At 40.9% G+C, this 18853-nt stretch overlaps 1 protein-coding gene across 1 annotated transcript; it reads right to left on the bottom strand.

Annotated features, from left to right (window-relative positions):
• Nucleotides 1-16169: 16169 nt before the first annotated feature.
• LOC124615536 (cuticle protein 65-like) lies at nt 16170-17816 on the bottom strand. The gene is made up of 2 exons (XM_047143505.1): nt 17778-17816; nt 16170-16460 (listed from the first exon to the last, which is right to left on the bottom strand). Exons 1-2 carry the CDS (start codon nt 17787-17789, stop codon nt 16239-16241), a joined length of 234 nt encoding a protein of 77 aa, XP_046999461.1. The 5' UTR covers nt 17790-17816; the 3' UTR covers nt 16170-16238.
• Between the last annotated feature and the right edge of the window lie 1037 nt (nt 17817-18853).

The following is an 18853-nucleotide window of genomic DNA, read 5'->3' as shown; positions in this document are numbered from 1 at the left end:
GGTATCAACAAACTGGTGTCTCATCGGGAGAATAGCGATCGTCGCCAAGGAGTCTATGTTGAGACATAAATATTTTGACTTGAAGAATAAAGACGTAGAATGGTAACTACGTTTGTTTTACTTTGAGAGTTTTCACATATGAAATTCGGAGCCATTTCGTTTCAGCACGGCCTCGTAGTATTAGTAGTAATAGTAGAAGAAGAAGTCAGTTCAGAGAAAGTGGTGATGGGGAAGGGGTAAGATACAACGCATCGATGAAGAGTGAAGACAAAGTATCACACACTGCAATCGTGATAGCTTTTCAACATTAAATGGAAATACACTCCTGGAAATTGAAATAAGAACACCGTGAATTCATTGTCCCAGGAAGGGGAAACTTTATTGACACATTCCTGGGGTCAGATATATCACATGATCACACTGACAGAACCACAGGCACATAGACACAGGCAACAGAGCATGCACAATGTCGGCACTAGTACAGTGTATATCCACCTTTCGCAGCAATGCAGGCTGCTATTCTCCCATGGAGACGATCGTAGAGATGCTGGATGTAGTCCTGTGGAACGGCTTGCCATGCCATTTCCACCTGGCGCCTCAGTTGGACCAGCGTTCGTGCTGGACGTGCAGACCGCGTGAGACGACACTTCATCCAGTCCCAAACATGCTCAATGGGGGACAGATCCGGAGATCTTGCTGGCCAGGTAGTTGACTTACACCTTCTAGAGCACGTTGGGTGGCACGGGATACATGCGGACGTGCATTGTCCTGTTGGAACAGCAAGTTCCCTTGCCGGTCTAGGAATGGTAGAACGATGGGTTCGATGACGGTTTGGATGTACCGTGTACTATTCAGTGTCCCCTCGACGATCACCAGTGGTGTACGGCCAGTGTAGGAGATCGCTCCCCACACCATGATGCCGGGTGTTGGCCCTGTGTGCCTCGGTCGTATGCAGTCCTGATTGTGGCGCTCACCTGCACGGCGCCAAACACGCATACGACCATCATTGGCACCAAGGCAGAAGCGACTCTCATCGCTGAAGACGACACGTCTCCATTCGTCCCTCCATTCACGCCTGTCGCGACACCACTGGAGGCGGGCTGCACGATGTTGGGGCGTGAGCGGAAGACGGCCTAACGGTATGCGGGACCGTAGCCCAGCTTCATGGAGATGGTTGCGAATGGTCCTCGCCGATACCCCAGGAGCAACAGTGTCCCTAATTTGCTGGGAAGTGGCGGTGCGGTCCCCTACGGCACTGCTTAGGATCCTACGGTCTTGGCGTGCATCCGTGCGTCGCTGCGGTCCGGTCCCAGGTCGACGGGCACGTGCACCTTCCGCCGACCACTGGCGACAACATCGATGTACTGTGGAGACCTCACGCCCCACGTGTTGAGCAATTCGGCGGTACGTCCACCCGGCCTCCCGCATGCCCACTATACGCCCTCGCTCAAAGTCCGTCAACTGCACATACGGTTCACGTCCACGCTGTCGCGGCATGCTACCAGTGTTAAAGACTGCGATGGAGCTCCGTATGCCACGGCAAACTGGCTGACACTGACGGCGGCGGTGCACAAATGCTGCGCAGCTAGCGCCATTCGACGGCCAACACCGCGGTTCCTGGTGTGTACGCTGTGCCGTGCGTGTGATCATTGCTTGTACAGCCCTCTCGCAGTGTCCGGAGCAAGTATGGTGGGTCTGACACACCGGTGTCAATGTGTTCTTTTTTCCATTTCCAGGAGTGTATATGAGACAGCAAGACCAAAGTAGCTTGAAAGCATGACATCAAATCAAATAAACTTAGAAGGTGCACTCTTAGACTTCGTATTGCCTAACCTCGTCCACAACAGTCGAGACACTCGTCGCTCAAAAGACACCTTTCCCACTGCCAACAGAAGGAACCCCTAAAACGATTGCAACTGGTGTGTGCCCACTATAGGGTTCCACATGGATTGCTGCCGAAAAGTTGAAGGATCATTATGTGATTTTCGGGACTATATGAAACGCGTTTGCATAAACGTATTCATTTTCGCATAACAGCTCGGACTATCGAGAATTCTACAGTTGATAGTAAACATCTACCTATCAATTATTCTAATAGAGAAGTGGCGTTGATTGCTGTTAATCGGAAGAAAATAAATAAAATATTAGAAATAATGAGAAGGAAGTCGCCTGTGATGTCTCTCGAAGACAATTCTGGTACTAGATAAGACGGTTTACAGAGAACTAAGAAAACTATAATTCTTCTTAATATTGTATATGTTTCATTTTCACAAAAAAAAAAAAAAACAAAAAAAAGACAGCTACATCGACCCCTTATAAATATCACACAAAGATACAATTCGGAAAAAAAATACAGTGGTTGAATATGTGCATCTACAGCTACATGTACATTGATACTCTGCAAATGACATTTGTCTGGCATAGGGTTAATAGAACCACGTTCACAATTCTCTATTATTCCAATCTCGTATACTGTGTGGAAAGAAAGAACACCTATATCTTTCGGTATGAGCTCTGATTTCCCTTATTTTATCATGATGATCTTTTCTCCGTATGTAGGTCGGCGTCAAAAAATAATTTCGCATTCGGAAGAGAACGTTGGTGATTTGAATTTCGTGACAAGATTGCTCCGCAATGGAAAACGCCTTTGTCTTAATGATGTCCATCCCAAAACCTGTATCATTTCAGTGACACTCTCTTCCATATTTCGCGATAATACAAAACGTGTTGCCCCTCTTTGAAGTTTTTCGATGTACTCCGTCAGTCCTATCTGATAAGGATCCCCGACAGCACTGCTGTATTCTAATAGAGAACGAACGAGCTAACTATAGGCAGTTTCTTTAGCAGATATGTTACACTTTCTAAGTGTCCTGCCATTAAAACCCAATATTTGTTTAGCGTTCCCCACAACTTTCTCTATGTGTTCCTTCCAATTTACGTTGTTCGTAATTGTTATTCCTTGGTATTTAGTTGTATTTACGACCTTTAGTTTTGATTGATTTATCGTGTAACCAAAGTTTAAGGGATTCCTTTTAGCACTCATATGAATGACCCCACACTTTTCGTTATTTAGGGTCAATTGCCAATTTTCACACCATACAGATATCTTTTCTAAATCGTTTTGCAATTTGTTTTGACATTCTGATGACTTTACTAGTCGAAAAACGACAGCGTCATCTGCAAACAACTGAAGTCGGCTGCTCAGATTCTCTCCCAAATTGTTTATGTAGATACGAAACAGCGAAGGAATTATAACACTACTTTTGGAAGCGCCTCAAATCACATGTCTTACTCAAAGGCTTTCCGTCGATTACTACAAACTGTGACGTCTCTGACTGGAAATCACGAAGCCAGTCACATAACTGAGACGATAGTCCATACGCAAGCAATTTCATTACAAGCCACTTGTGTGGTACAGAGTCAAAAGCCTTCCGGAAATCCAGAAATACGGAATCAATTTGAAATCCCTTATAAATAGCACTCAGCACTTCATGCGAGTAAAGAGCTATTTGTGTTTCACAAGAACGATGTTTTCTAAATTCATGCTGACTGTGTGTCAATAGACCTTTTTTTTCGAGGTAATTCATAATGTTCGAATACAATATATGTTCCTGCTGCATATCGACGTTAATGATAAGGGCCTAGAATTCAGTGGATTACTCCTACTACCTTCCTTGAGCATTGGTGCGACCTGTGCAACTTACCAGTCCTTGGGTACGGATCTTTCGTCGAGAGAACGGTTGTATATGATTGTGAATTATGGAGCTATTGCATCAGCATACTGTGAAAGGAATCTAATTGGTATACAGTCAGGACCAGAAGACTTGCTTTTATTAAGTGATTTAAGTTGCTTCACTACTCGGAGGATATCTACTTTTACCTTACACATGTTGGCAGCTGTCCATATTCTGCTGTCCATATCTTGAGTATTTCAGTTAAAACATTAAATTTTCCTGTTATGCTAGAAGTCATTTCATATCAGCACTGCACCAAACTTTGCTTTCCTCTGATAGAATCGTTCTCTGCTTCGAAGGGAAGGGTTTCATATCGTGGTTTCGTTCGCCAAGCAGCTTTAACTTTCTAAGTTGCACACTGAGTGCATTCCATTTCAGCTGTACGTGTTTTTCATTTGGGAAGTGTTTTATAAAGGAGTTTCCCCGCGATATCTTAGCTGACGTTGAGACTGAAATTTTACTTCCACTAGACCCTTACATGCAGGCCCAGTAGAAGTATGCCAGGTACGAGATACCTAATATTTACATACGTAAGTAAAATTCTGATTACACAGCTCAAAAGAGTCTGTTTGCAAACTTGGTTTCCTTGTAACTTTTTAATGTATCCGTGATTCAGCCGATACTCAGTACCCAATTACTTTAAATTTGAAAAGATGAGCTGTGGAACGAATATTAACATCAGAGAAGGATATTTCTATTTCCTTGGTACTTTGGAAGGCAGTAACTTCACTGTTAATTAGCGGGATCTATAATCGGAGGTGGATGAGCGTGTATTAGCAAGCTCGCTTGTAAAGCGCCTTCCCTTCACAGAGAGAGTGATGGAAGAGTTTTCCAGTATCTGAAGCCGTACGAGCGTAACTTTTTCCATTAATTTTGAAACCTGAGGGCAGCTGTCTCCTCGGTTTTATATCACACCACATGGTCGTGGCTGCAACAAAAACGGGTTTTCCCATCAATAGGGAAGTATTTGACATTGAGAACGGCTCCATTGTTTACCTACTGGGAAAACTTGCTATAAACCAGAAACTCGTAAATAACGCAACTTTATCAGCAACATCAGTTATATAAATACAAAAATGAACTACAGTAGCAGTCACTGATTCAAAGGAGAAGAAAAGTTCTTCTGTTCGATGGTAGTAATATCATTATGAATACGAAATGTCATTACTGCTAACTACAGCCTACTATAAGTCAGTGCTAGAGTATTTTAAAATTGCAAAATACTTCTGATATTCTGATTAAAATTTCTATCTTGCGCTTGGAAGCGATGCTTTGCCACCCTACTGTATGTACAAGCGTGGATTATTTCTACGGATTACGAATTTGAGAGTTATTGAAAACTAGTGGCTAAGTGTTGTGAGGATATTACAGCAACGACTTCTCAGATATGAAGTGTATTCAAACACCGCAACCGAAAAGCTTTACAAACCCAACACGTCTACACACACATGTTAAAATTTTAATGCTTTTACGGTTGCTGCTTCAATGAAAGGAAACGTTATCTCGTCTGCAGTGTAACGAACATACTTTCGTTGTATGTTTTGCAGCCATAAACAATATATCATGTAGACAGATACTTTTGTCTCTCATTTTGTCCGAAAAGATTTTTTCATCTTCGCGAATTTGGTCGCCCTTGTACGACATATTTGTAATTTGCACTGTTTAAGGGAAAAAGAAAACTTTTGGTGAACATCTATTTTAAAATATGAGTTAAAAATGTTTGGGAAATTTGTGAGATATGAGGTATGCACTTGATATTATGTTCTAACAGTTTGATATTTTTTGTGGGGTTGGAAGCAAATTGTTACTCTAAATTTTAAACCTTTTCTATTTCATTTGTCTAGTTTTCACAGTGCGTGAAGTATTCTATTCTGCAAAAACGATCCAAAAAATTGTCTACGCCCTGTCGTTTGTTGCAATTGAATTCATCTACTGTTTCAGATCATTAAATGGTCAAATATCTGTTTCATTACTAGTCGCGGTTTTTCTATGACAACGTGGAGAACATATAAAATAGATTGTTTTGTATAGAGATGTTTGATAAAATGGATTGTTTGGTTTTCTTCTCTATTTTGGTATAGTTTCTTGCTAGTTGGCCACAGGCGGAGACTAACAGCCTTTAACCGATGGGGAATTATTTGTTAAAGTGTTTAAAACATTAAAATGTTCCGATTTGATAAGGAAATTCATGTAGAATAACATTTGGTGTCACGGACATGGTACACAGTGATTAGCATTCTGGAATCCAGATGGACATGGTAAAATTCTAAAGTGCATCGGAACTAATGGGAACATACTCGACCTTGAATTCTCATCCTCAGCACCGGACGATGGCCAGACATCTGTGATGCTGGTGTAAGTTACGTTAAAGCAGCACCGGGTCGGCGGTTGACCTCGCCGTTGACTTCGCTGGCTCGCTCGTCTCCAGACGTGCGCACTTTCTGCTTTTAGCGTGTCCATGCATGCCTGTTAGTCCGCTGAGCTACGCTACGTAGCGGTTTATTCTGTTTCGTTTCATTGTATTGTTGTGAGTAGTGTTCGGAAGTTGATGAAAAGTCTTTCTTTACCCGAGTATGAAAAAGCGAGGCTCAATGAAATATATTCATTCTGGATCATTGTAGACCAGGAAATTGTGGATTTTATTAATTCTTTATTTTCCTTTTCTGCATATTACGGTCTTATTTATTTATTTCGATATGAACGGTTTTCTCTACAACTTCGCCGTCTTTCGAGTAGTTCTGACTATTCTGAATTCGAGCCGCTATCAGGTCACCTCTAACACATGTTTTCTGTGGTTAGCAGAGCCATCTCTGAAAGTCATGATCATTTTCACTTAGAACCTAAGGATGTGTATTGTGCCGCAAAACGTACTAAAGTCGATTTTCGAATTCTAGCTCAGTGACCTTAGTGTCTTTCAGCCAAATATGTCCCCAGTTACACCAGTTTTAATTACTTTTTCCAGGATGTGATTGCGGGTTCGCTGAATTCATTCCGAGTGACCAAAATAGTTCACTCTAGATTCCCCACATGCATTTTAGCCAACACGTAGTTCGTTTTTCGTATGATGATGATTTAAAAAGTACAAATCTGAAAGAAGAAGATTTTCTTTCATGCGTAGGTTTCTTCACACTACATTGCATACCACCAGAATGTGGAAAGCCAGTTCGCATTGCAAGACCCTTCAAATTTTTTTGAAGTTGCCTCATACACGCACAAAAACTTTTATCTTGCTAGATTTGGGCTCTGTTTCCTGGCCGTTAAACATTCTACAATTCTCAATTTCTCCTCAATCACCTAAAAGTTTCATTTGGTTATTTTCGTTATGATAATTGAGCTGCAGTGCGTTATGATAATTAAGCTGCAGTGATACTACCTACTCAAACATATATCTGGCTTCCCTGTAGTCTGCTGGGATGGATAGCGCAACGTATCGGCAGGCGCAGCAGTATGAGCTGGTCACGTGAAGTTTGCCAGGCTTGAGGAAACCCAAGTTCGCCAGCTTTAATCGCTTCGCTGGAATACACATGTACTCTTGTGTCTCCATTGCACCAGGCTGAGCTGCTTTGATGGTTATGGTGGACACAGGGGCAGACAGGCTGGAAGATGAATTTGTGCATGTCTGCTCGTTTCTGGCTGTGTCAAATGCTTGCATATTTACTGGTTGCCTAGACTATTTTGGATTCGTATTCAAGCTGTTGGTGATGAATCCTGTGGCTTCAACAGACTTCTGCCGGATATACTTTTGATGGACATCTGCACTGATCCAGATGATCCTCATACTCCTAGTCAGGTTATTATACATGCAGCACTTACCATTTATTCCAATAACTAAGTACCCCGAGCACTGTAGTAGTAGTTGATGTCACGCAAAGTATAGATAAGGATAGATAAGGCCTATGAGACATTTTTTCTTCAGAACTGTCTCCTTTGGACTACAAAGAAATAGCCTCATAAAAAAACACGCTATGCGCATGGTGTAAAGAAATATGTGGCAGAAGTTTGCAAAGGCCGCATCATTTGGCACCAACAATATCACCTTAGCGTAAACACTCCAGAGTCACAACTTAACCCTGTCACAGCACAACCACAGAAGTTAAAGGCTTTCTCTCATATGTACGAGTAACAACCACCTTATAAAAATCCTTATTGATACAGATTCATCAGTTTCTATCACAAATGAGGAAACACAACCGAATCGGTTCCGCACCTATTCAGCTAACCCCACACAGGTTACTGTCCTACAGCAAACACTGCATAGGTTTGCGTGGTAAATGCGGAATAACGTCACTGGATAAGGAAGTCGCTCATTCGGTTATTGTCTTAGTTGTGGTATCACCTCAGCCATAAAACATGTTTGGTGTGGACATTTCTCCATCTTAAGCATTAGAAGTAGGAGAAACCTTCATCATTGTACATATCAGCAGTAGTACCATTTAATGATCTTTCACCATGCACTGAATATTCAGGTCTATTTCCAACAGTCTTAGGGGGTACAAATAATTATACTCTTCAGATTCAATTAAAATCTCCTTCAGCATCTATCTACTTTAGATCTCTGCCGGTAGCATTGTTCGATGCCCTCGAGACGAAACTAGGTAGTCTGGTGCAACAAAACATCCCCTTACACAACACATCATGTCAATAGACATCACCACTGGTAATTTCGTACAGTCCAAATAGTTCCCTCTGAGGTGATTTTAAAGTAAACATAATGCAGAGTCAGAGATTGACGTCAGTCCCATCTCAAGGCCAGAAAAGGGTGGCCAGTTATTCTCTAAACTTTATTTACCCAAAGCACATTTTCAATTGCTGCTAAACGAACAGCTAGCCCCATTCATATTTGCTAACAAAACATTTGTACTGTATATCATTCAGAGTTTCTAGTGGACTAATAACTTTCCAATGCTTTTTTTCCTTTTTTGAAGTGGGGGGGGGGGGCGAGGGGGCAAACCATCTAGATGATATATTGGTATGTGACACTACGTACAGAGGTTCCATAAAATGCGCTAAAGTGTCATCGACAAAATTACGAATTCCATAGAAAAATATTATGTGCTCACCAACTTAGAAGACCTCCAGCCGTTCCCTGGAAACTACTATTCTAAATTTATATCAAACGCCATCGAGATCGCCAGACCACGTAACTATTTACGTAAGAATGGCGCGAAATATAAATTCTCACAGCAGTGTCAGCCGGGTTTTCAAAAATTATAGCGATATGTAACGTCAGCTACTTTTCTGCAGATTTACGACCTGACAGAACGCATAATTCAGGCCATCGACTCCTCTCAATATGCGCTGATCAGCATGAACAAACTGTCACACACGCATCTAAAACGCTAAAGCCCAGCAATCATATTTGCCATTCAGAAATCCCATGAACCACTGAATCCGTTGTTTGGCCCTAAGCACCGACTTCCTAAAATAACGGTCCAATGCTGGGCACTCCCTAAAAAATTATCTTACTGCAATTCATTATCAGCTGGAGGCACAATATGATGACGCTGATGTCCTATGCAGTAAACTTTTGAGGACAAAACTGTAAGGAAGCACTGTGTTTCGTCATCGCTGACCTCCTACAAACATAACTTCAAGATTTTTTCCATCCAGTATCTTTAATTGCTACTGACTAGACTGAGGAACTTCTTCTAAATCAAATTATAAAATACAGGGTTATTCAAATAATGGATCCAGTTTAATTGATTCATAGTTCACGAAGTATAAACTGTGAATGAACAGTCTACATACCAAAGAATGGACAATGTTTCAGAGACTGTTTCTTCTTTTTTTCACACAGACTATAAACATTCATTGCGTCCCCCATTGTTACTTTGCTGCGAAGATACGCTACTAATGGCTAACAAAACAAAACTCTGCACCTTTATCTTTCCTTAGATATTTAAACTCTTCAAGTCCCATTTCTATGTTGTGAAATTCAGGTTAGCTAAACAGGACCCATATTTTTGAAAAACTCTTTATTATCGCCAAGGTTGGCCAGAACACTTCCAATAACATTCCTGCTCAGAGCTTCACACATACTTTTCTCTCAAAAATAGCGTCGCATTAGGATGGCTCTTATTTTTCAAAATTAGTTTTTCTTTGTGATAAGCCATAGTTTGTTTTTATTGCACGAAAATATGAGTTTCATGTAATTTGGTACCCAAATGATAAGGACTGAGATGCATATGGATTTAGAAGCATATCTGAGTAGAGGAAAGACAGATAGTAGCTACAGGAAAATTATTCTTTGGAGAAAAGAGAAGCAGATGTGGGAACATCAAGAGCTCAGGCGGAAAACCATCTAAGCAAAGAAGGTAATGCTGGAATGAGGAAGACGTGTATAGAGGTTCTATAAAAAGGGATATAAACTTGAAGGCAATTTTATAGAGATGGAAGAGGACACAGATGGAGATGTGATGGGAGATATGATCGTGGGAGAAGAATTTGACAAAATACTGAATGACCTAAGCCGAAAGAAGGCTCCACGAGTAATACACATTCCGTTAGAGCTAGTGACAGCCTTAGGAGAGCAAGTCATTACAAAACTCTTGCTGCACAAGATGTATGAGAAAGGCGAAATACCCTCAGACTTGAAGAAGATCGTAATAATTCCAACGTCAAAGAAAGTAGATGCTGACTGGTGTGAATATTACCGAACTATCAGTTTAATAAGTTATGGTTGCTAACTACTAACACAAATTCTGTATAGAAGAATGGAAAAATTGGTAGAAACTGACCTCGGGGAAGATCAGTTTGGATTTCGGGAAATGTAGGAACACACAAGATTGTATTGGCCCTACGACTTATCTTAGACGATCAGTTAAGTAATGGAAAACCGACGTTTATAGCATTTGTAGAGAGAAAGCTTTTGACCGTGATGATTGGAATACCATTTTTGAAATTCTTAAGGTGGTTCGGGTAAAATGCAAGGAACGGCAGGCTGTTAAAAACTTGTACAGTAATCAGAGGACACTTATTAGAATCGGGAGCATGAAGGGGAAGCAGTGGTTCAGAACGGAGTGATACAGGGTTGTAGCCTGTCGCCTGTGTTACTCAGTCTGTACTTTGAGCAAGCAGTAAAGGAAACAAAATTAAAATTTGGAGCAGGAATGAAAATACAGGCAGAAGAAATAAAAACTTGGAGGTTTGGCGATGACATTGTTATTCTTCTAAATTCAGCAAAGGACTTGTAAAGGTAATTGAACGGCACGGACTGTATCTTGGAAGGAGGATATGAGAAGCATCAACAAAGGCAAAACAAGGATAATGGAATGTAGTCTAATTGAAAAGCTGGTAGTGAGGGAATTAGATTACTAAACGAGACTCTGAAAGTAGTAGATGAGATTTAGTATTTTGTCACCAAAGTAACTGATGATGGCCAAAGAAGAAAGTACATAAAATCTACAGTGTCAATGGCACGGAAAGCATTTCCGAAGAAAAGAAATTTGTTAACATCGAATTTAGGTAACCGTTAAGAAGTCTTTTTTGGAAGTATTTGTATGGAGTTAAGCCACGTGTGGAAATAAAACAAGGATGATAAACAGTTTAGACAAGAAGAGGAGGGAAACTTTAGAAATGTGGTGCTAAAGAAGAGTGGTGAAGATTTTTTTTTCTTTTGTAAGTTACCTATTGCAGTCATCCATCAACTTGACGCCACACGCTGTGGTATAGTTCAAAGCATCTAGTTACATAGTTTATAGACTAGGTATAACTAGGTGATGAAATCCTTAGTTTTAAGTCACAGAGAGCGACGTCTCTTAAGAAATTTGTTACTCAAGTCAAATGTGATGGAAATATAAATTATTTTTGAGCCCATTATTGATTATTTCTGGGATTTGACCGATTCTTACTATAGCCATTTTAATATTTTCGTGTGATATTACGGCCTCATGATCCAGTGCATTGACAATAGCCATTGTTAAATTAGAAAACAAATTATGATCAAAAATGCAAATATTGTAAACTGTATAATCATTATAGGAATAATTCAAATTCGTCGAGGAACACAAACATTTTCAATCAAAAAATTACTTTCGTGATTTATGGCTTCAGTGGCCCAAAAATATGCTCCACAACTAAATTTACAATGATCACTCTACCTTAGTGTTCTCGTATAATATCTTGAACAAAATCGAGTATTGTATACAAATCGACATGAATTAAGTGTCTTTGACTTTGTAGCACTTACTTTCACTTTCACATTTATTAACAAACGATTCCTCACCAACGGCTGTGCAATTTTTAAATAATTTTACTTTTGACCTCTCCTTCTTCAATCAGTCTTTCCTTCAACAACACTTTTGAGAATGGTTCCATGCACGTGACACCTGTAGAATAAATACAAGAGATATTGATGCAGAACAAGTCTTCAATCCAACTAATATTTTAGCACAGAACAGAAAATCGCATTTATGAATAATATCGTGCTACGCAGTAGCCCGCCTTTCCCAGTCTCAGATTGATATGCATGAATCCCATAAGGTTGTTCAGTACCACAATCTGAAATAACCGCAGGCAGACTTTCTGCTGCATCGTTACTTGTTACTACTGATAGTAATTTAGCATCCCAATGGAAGGCAGTAGCTTTCAGTGTCTCATCCTTAAACTGGTTCTCCATTTCAGTAGTCTTTTCCTAGAAATTTCTCTCGGAAATTGTGAATAGCTGTCCCGTTGGCTACTAAAATTTGGATATATTGAGCTTCGATTGTAGCTATCACTATGTGAACGCTTTCTCTGCCACTGATCCCACATTTCTCAATTTCAGCTGCAAGCTTGGGTGTCATTACTGCTATACGTCGCCGTCTGTTTTCCGTTGAGTCAATGGATTTTTGAGCTAGATTTGCCAGTATATATTCCAGGAGCTACCTCAAACTACGGTCCTTCTGATTCTATACTTCTTGAACTCGGCGGCACCTTTTCTGTAAGTTGATGAGACAGAAAAATGATAACGAATATCTGCACGATAGCAAGTTACACTACCGAAATATGATTAAAATTATCAGCATTCAGCGAATAGTGGATTTTACTTTTCTGCTATTTTAAAATGTATTTATGTTATAAAATCATACATGATCGAACCAGACGTTGAAGGTACATTAGCTTCTCTCTCGCCACTTCCCAGCTACTCTGCAATTCTTTAGTTCTGAAGTAACTCGTGAACCATTACATGCACGAAACCTGCCCGTCCTCTCAATCGCTGTTTGATCACAAAATGTTCCTTTCCTTAAAAGTAACGATATTAAAGCACTATAATGCGCTATGTTTAGTTTTGGAGTATACCTAGCTATGGCAGTCCTTGGAAGTCCTAAATTATTTCTATACGAAAACTACGACAGTGTTGTTTGTATTGAAAAATAAGTCACAAAGTCGTACATTTCCCGTAGAATAAGTAATGCGTATTAAAATATGGAATGGAATCTATAACTTCATTGAGAAAGAATTATTTCACATATATTTAGGTATAAACTATTATGAGTTCACTTTGTTAATGTAAACTTGTGTGGAAGTCATACCCATATAATTATTCGGTCTTTTGAGGAAGTCAGGTTGCAATCTTCTTGCAATTAATAACAAAATTCATAATCTGTGTAACCGAATTGAATTCCAGTAGAGGAAAGACACCGTTCTTGTGGAATTTCTACACTATATACAATTCCAGTTACAAAATTCTACGTGCATAATGCAATAAATGCTAGTTTCATGTTCCATAGGTATTCCAAAGGGCCCAAAGCACACTGTCGTTAAGCTTATGTGGAAGTAAATATCGGAGGGATCGTTGAGACAGCTTTCCGTGGATGTTCATATATAAAGTGTGGGACTACAGCACTGGCAAAGCTGGCTGACAATAAGATCCACAGATGGCAGGACACACGTTAGAATCAAGGATACACGCTACAATGTCATACGAGACACTTTCACGAGATAATCCATTGCAAATATTAACTGCTGGTACATTAATAACCAGTGTAACTGGCAGAATGTAGAATGCAAGCATGTAAACGTGCATGTATTGTGTTGTATAGTTGCTCAGTTCGTGGGATGGAATCCATGAGTGTTGCATTTGATTTATCAATACAGGGACGGTAATGCTGTTTGTGGATGGCCCAGGAGTGTCGTCTGATGATGTTCCACACTTGCTCGATCGGAGAAAGATCTGGTAATCGAGCAGGCCAAGGTAACATATCGTCACTCTGTAGAGCATGCTGTGTTACAACTGTGGTATACGATCGAGCGTTATCCTGTTGGGAAACACCCCTTGGTATGCTGTTCATGAACGCCAACACAGCTGGTCGAATCACCAGATCGACGAACAGATTTGTAGTCTGGATGGATGTGGTGCCCACGAGAGTGCTTTTCCTCCTCCACCACCATAACTCCAGGTGTATGTTCAGTATGTCTAGCACGCAGACTGGTTGGCCACCTTCTAAACAGTACACGATCATCACTGACACCGAAGCAGAACCAGCTTTCATCAGAAAACACAATAGGCCTCCACCCTGAGTTCTCGCAAATGGTGGTTTGGGTCAGTAGAGTGCACGATACAGGGCGTCTGGCTCAGAGCTAACCATGAAGTAACCGATTTGTAACGGTTCTTTGTGTCATTACGGTACCAACTGCGGCTAAAACTGCTGCTGTAGATGCAGTACCGGCACAATAGCCATAAGCTGAACACGATGGTCTTCCCTCTCAGTACTGGCATGTGGCCACCCGGAGCAAGGTCATCTTTCAACCGTTCATTCTCGTGACCAACGTTGCCAGGGATCATGTGCAGTGGCTACATTCCTGCCAAGTATTATTGTAATATCGCAAAAGGAACAATCACTTTCTCGTAGCCTTATTAGAAGACCTCTTTCAAACTCGGTGAGGTGTTGATAACAGCGTCTTAGTCGCCGTAAGGGCATTCTTGAGTAACATCAACTCACCTTGCCCAATCTCAGATGTAACTAACGCTCTCGAACGTTACAGCGTGTGTTTAAAGCATACCTTATTTGTGTCGTCAGTGTCTTTACCATCTCTAGTCTTATGCGAGTGGGACAAAACTCGAATAGAAATCATGTTTCAGGTGTAGAAACAGGCTTAGGAAATTTCTTTTGTGTCGCACCATTACTTCTTGATGTTACAACTTTTATTCCGTCAGTGTATTTTCCAAGTTAACGTAGTTTTTGTGGGAAGCTTTTCTTGCTATAGCTAGTTTACAGTTTATATCATTATTTCTGCCGTAACAAGTTACTTTATAGTCCAAATAGCATGGCCTTTCTACAACTTTTAGTACCTTCTTTTCTTAATCTAATTCCCTCAATATCATGTCTTTAATTTATCGGCAATGGTTTACCCTTGTTTTCCTTTCGGTGATCTTATAAACTCTCTTAGAGAGTTAAACTGACCTTCCATGTCCGTTGCTGTCTGACAGATTTACAAAGTCGTTGGTAAACCTGAATGTTTTTGTTTCTTATGAATGAATTGTAATTCCCTTTCTAGTTTTGCTATGGTTTCTTTTACCATTTGTTTAATGTGGCGATATCATAACATCATTGATAGACTACAAGCATGTCTCATCTAGTGCTTTCCTTTGATGTAATCTCGGCTTTCATGGGAGTATCCGAGGTCACCGTAATAGCTATGGACTACGTGAGTGGTACTGCGTACTACCTTCTCCGCTCTTGATGTCTACCCTGATGACTACGCTATCTCCGAGCAAGATGGCACTGTCATAAGATCACAATCGTGTTACAATGGTCTGATGAGTGTTACCTTGGCCAAAAATTAATCTGATCTATATCTGATGGCAGACATCTTGGACGCTATCGGGCGCTAGCTCAGCTCACACAAACCATTGGCCCGTAATTTATGTGAAACGTGTGACTTGTGCCTGGACATCTGGTCAAACATACCTGTGCAAACGCACAGAGGACGTCTCGAATCCTTATCAAACCGAGTCGCCGGTTTACTGCGTCCAAAAGTTCGACCAACACTGTTTCAGAAGAGTAGTCATAGTGTTTTGGCGTATCAAATGGTTCAAATGGTTCAAATGGCTGTGAGCACTACAGGACTTAACTTCTGGGGTCATCAGTCCCCTTGAACTTAGAACTACTTAATCCTAACTAACCTAAGGACATCACACACATCCATGCCCGAAGCAAGATTCGAACCTGCGATTTGGCTTATCAATATGTATTCTTAACTTCACTGAGAAATGAATTTAAATACTTTCAGGTATGTATGTAATGAACAACACTCTCTAGAACAACCACATTGATGCTAAACTGCAATATCTGACAATATTCAACATATACAAACATGTGAACATAGTGACTAGATTGCTGGTAGCCGAGCAGACAAGTAAGCAGGAGTGCTAGATTTATGAAGCACTTCCGTTATGTACAACAGGGCGTAGAAAAAGTATGCAATGGTTTGTTGAGTGAAGAAAACATTAAATAAGGCTACAGAGATTTTATTTATACACACGCAGTACACACAGACACATATAGACTAGTTAGAAGCGGTTCAACCGATGATGGGGTGACCCAAGCCCAGCCCCACGCCAAGAGGGGCGTGGGCGATGGCGGGGGCGGCGACGATGGGGGCGGCGGCTATGGTGGGGGCGGCGAGGACGCGCGGCGCTAACACAGCGCCGGGGGCGGCCAGAACTCCCGCCCCCAGGAGGCCGCGCTTCTCTCGCGTCTCCTGGCTGCAAGCAACTGCCACGCAGGCGGCCAAGACAATCACCTACAAAAGCAGTGTACATTAAATTTACGTCTTCGCAGGAGCTTTGCGGTGCAATACAGATTAGTCGACACCGACACATTAGAACCGATAATATTCCTTGTGCAACCATTCAGACTGGATTTTTCTCTGATTGAAAATTGTCAACTATCTCAATATATATATATATATATATATATATATATATATATATATATATATATATATATATATATATCGTGAAACTTCAATTATACGTTGTTACAGTAGAATTCTCGATATTAGATGGGTGTATCAGATAATTAATAGGGAGGTACTGTATAGAACTAAAGAGAAAAAGGAATTATGGCAGATCTTCACTAAAAGAAAGGATCAGTCGACAGGACGCGTCATGAAGTATCAACGAATCGCAAATTTGCTACCGTAGGTAATTCGAGGGAGGTTAAAGTTATTGAGGGGGGGGGGGGGGGGGTCCGAATTTAGAATGCAGAAAGCAAGTAACAGGAAATTCTGACTGTTTGTTACTGTCTGTCATCAAAGGGTAGTTCTTGCATGTGCAGTGTGAATGTAAACAGGAAATGTTAACGCTTTTTAATGCGGGGTTCCCAAATGAAATATTTACGTTCACACAACTTAACGGCTATGGGGGACTTTAAATCTGAAGAAAAATAGATAATTACATTTCCAACTTAGTGTAGTGCCATATAGACTCACACCGATGTCTGAACGCACTACAACCTATTTGTACTGAACGACATTCGCTACACATGTAAAATGTAGTTGTCTAATTGATAATATGGCTTCAAGAACGGATATTTAAATTATGAAGCCCAGCCTGACACCCAAGAACGAATTTCGTCTTTTTCAATAAAAGTCAGGAATGTTTTGATGGCAGGGTGTACTTTGGCAAGGTAAATATTTCTATTCAAGAGCCTATGACTCCGTATTCATACATATTGCGGAAGGGTACACCGACCAAATGTTTACAGATTATAACATGTCCCCTTTGCCATTAGAAGAGCAAAGTACTTGCTCAAAAGAAAAAAGAAATTTAAGAGGAAACCAATCGGCAGTTAAGCCTTGCTAATATGCTAATATGAGATCAGAAAGTAATGCAAATTTTCAAAGACTTACGTGACAGGAAGTAAACTTTTACGGAGGCAGATCATTAAATCAGTTATATGCTAGACAAATAATGCTTAAATGAGAACGAATACATTCTTCGATTAGATGTAGAACATTTACAGGCCAGGTGTCGCCCACTCTCCCAATGGAAGGTGTAACATACTCGTATGATATGCGAATTTAAGTGGTTGTATGGTAGCTGGAAGTGGTACTTACCAGAAACTTCATGTTGTAAGTTGACAGAGACGTGTGCGTCGAATGCTGTGGAGTGGCCAGCTCCCGGCTTATATAGCTGCACCGACTCCACACGCAGGGCGTTGGCCGCCACAGCTGTCGGCCTTCAGTTTCCCACAGTAGATGACGCCCGTGGTGACAGCCTCCACACTGTCGTGACATGTCCCGTTCCTACGCTTCAGGATATTATAACACTGAAATTCCTGCATTTTGAATTTTTACGTATTGGTACCCCTATGCTGTTGATACTGGATACAACAATCATGAACCTCACACTCCTTTTTATTGTCTGCTGGCTTGGCTACGAGAGGAGTAGTCAACGTGTAGACTGATAAGGATTGTAACATAGCCCGAAAGTCTAAGACCAAATTAGATTGCTGTTAATATACTGATAACTGGACCATGAGACCTGTAATCACGGATTCTCAGTCTTAGGTTCGTTGTTGGGGGACCAGTCTCGAGTACTTGGCTGGAATATTTCATGCGACAGCCTCTAGTATCACTGAAGTTTTATGCGTATCACCTATACTAGTCACGTTGGTAATGTTTCGAGCCAGCGAGCTCCAAGCAGCTGTTGATGTTCTGGACTAATACCTGCTAGTGGTAGTGGTAAAAATCCTGTCTGTGTACTCCTTGTTCTTTCTTTTTTCTTTCTTCGTGAGAAGATTCCATAAAAATACAGTATTTACTTCTGAATCAATTTAGTGCACCTGCTTTAACAGGTTCAAATGGTTCAAATGACTCTGAGCACTATGCGACTTAACTTCTGAGGTCATCAGTCGCCTAGAACTTAGAACAAATTAAGCCTAACTAACCTAAGGACATCACACACACCCATACCCGAGGCAGGATTCGAACCTGCGACTGCAGCGGTCGTTCGGCTCCAGACTGTAGCGCCCAGAACCGCACTGCTTTAACAGGAATGATAAAATACGCGTGGTGTTTTCCGCTATCGCTTTTGAAAAATCCGCGTGCCTGCAAGAAAGTTGCTGTCATTAAATGTGCGTGGCACTCTACGATTCTGGATTTCGGTTCCTTCTACGACAAATACCATCCAG

Source organism: Schistocerca americana, chromosome 1, assembly GCF_021461395.2.
Source record: "Schistocerca americana isolate TAMUIC-IGC-003095 chromosome 1, iqSchAmer2.1, whole genome shotgun sequence".
Classification (NCBI taxonomy): Eukaryota; Metazoa; Arthropoda; class Insecta; order Orthoptera; family Acrididae; genus Schistocerca; species Schistocerca americana.
The sequence above is the reverse complement of the archived record's forward strand: the minus strand, read 5'-3'. Positions and strand labels throughout refer to the sequence as shown.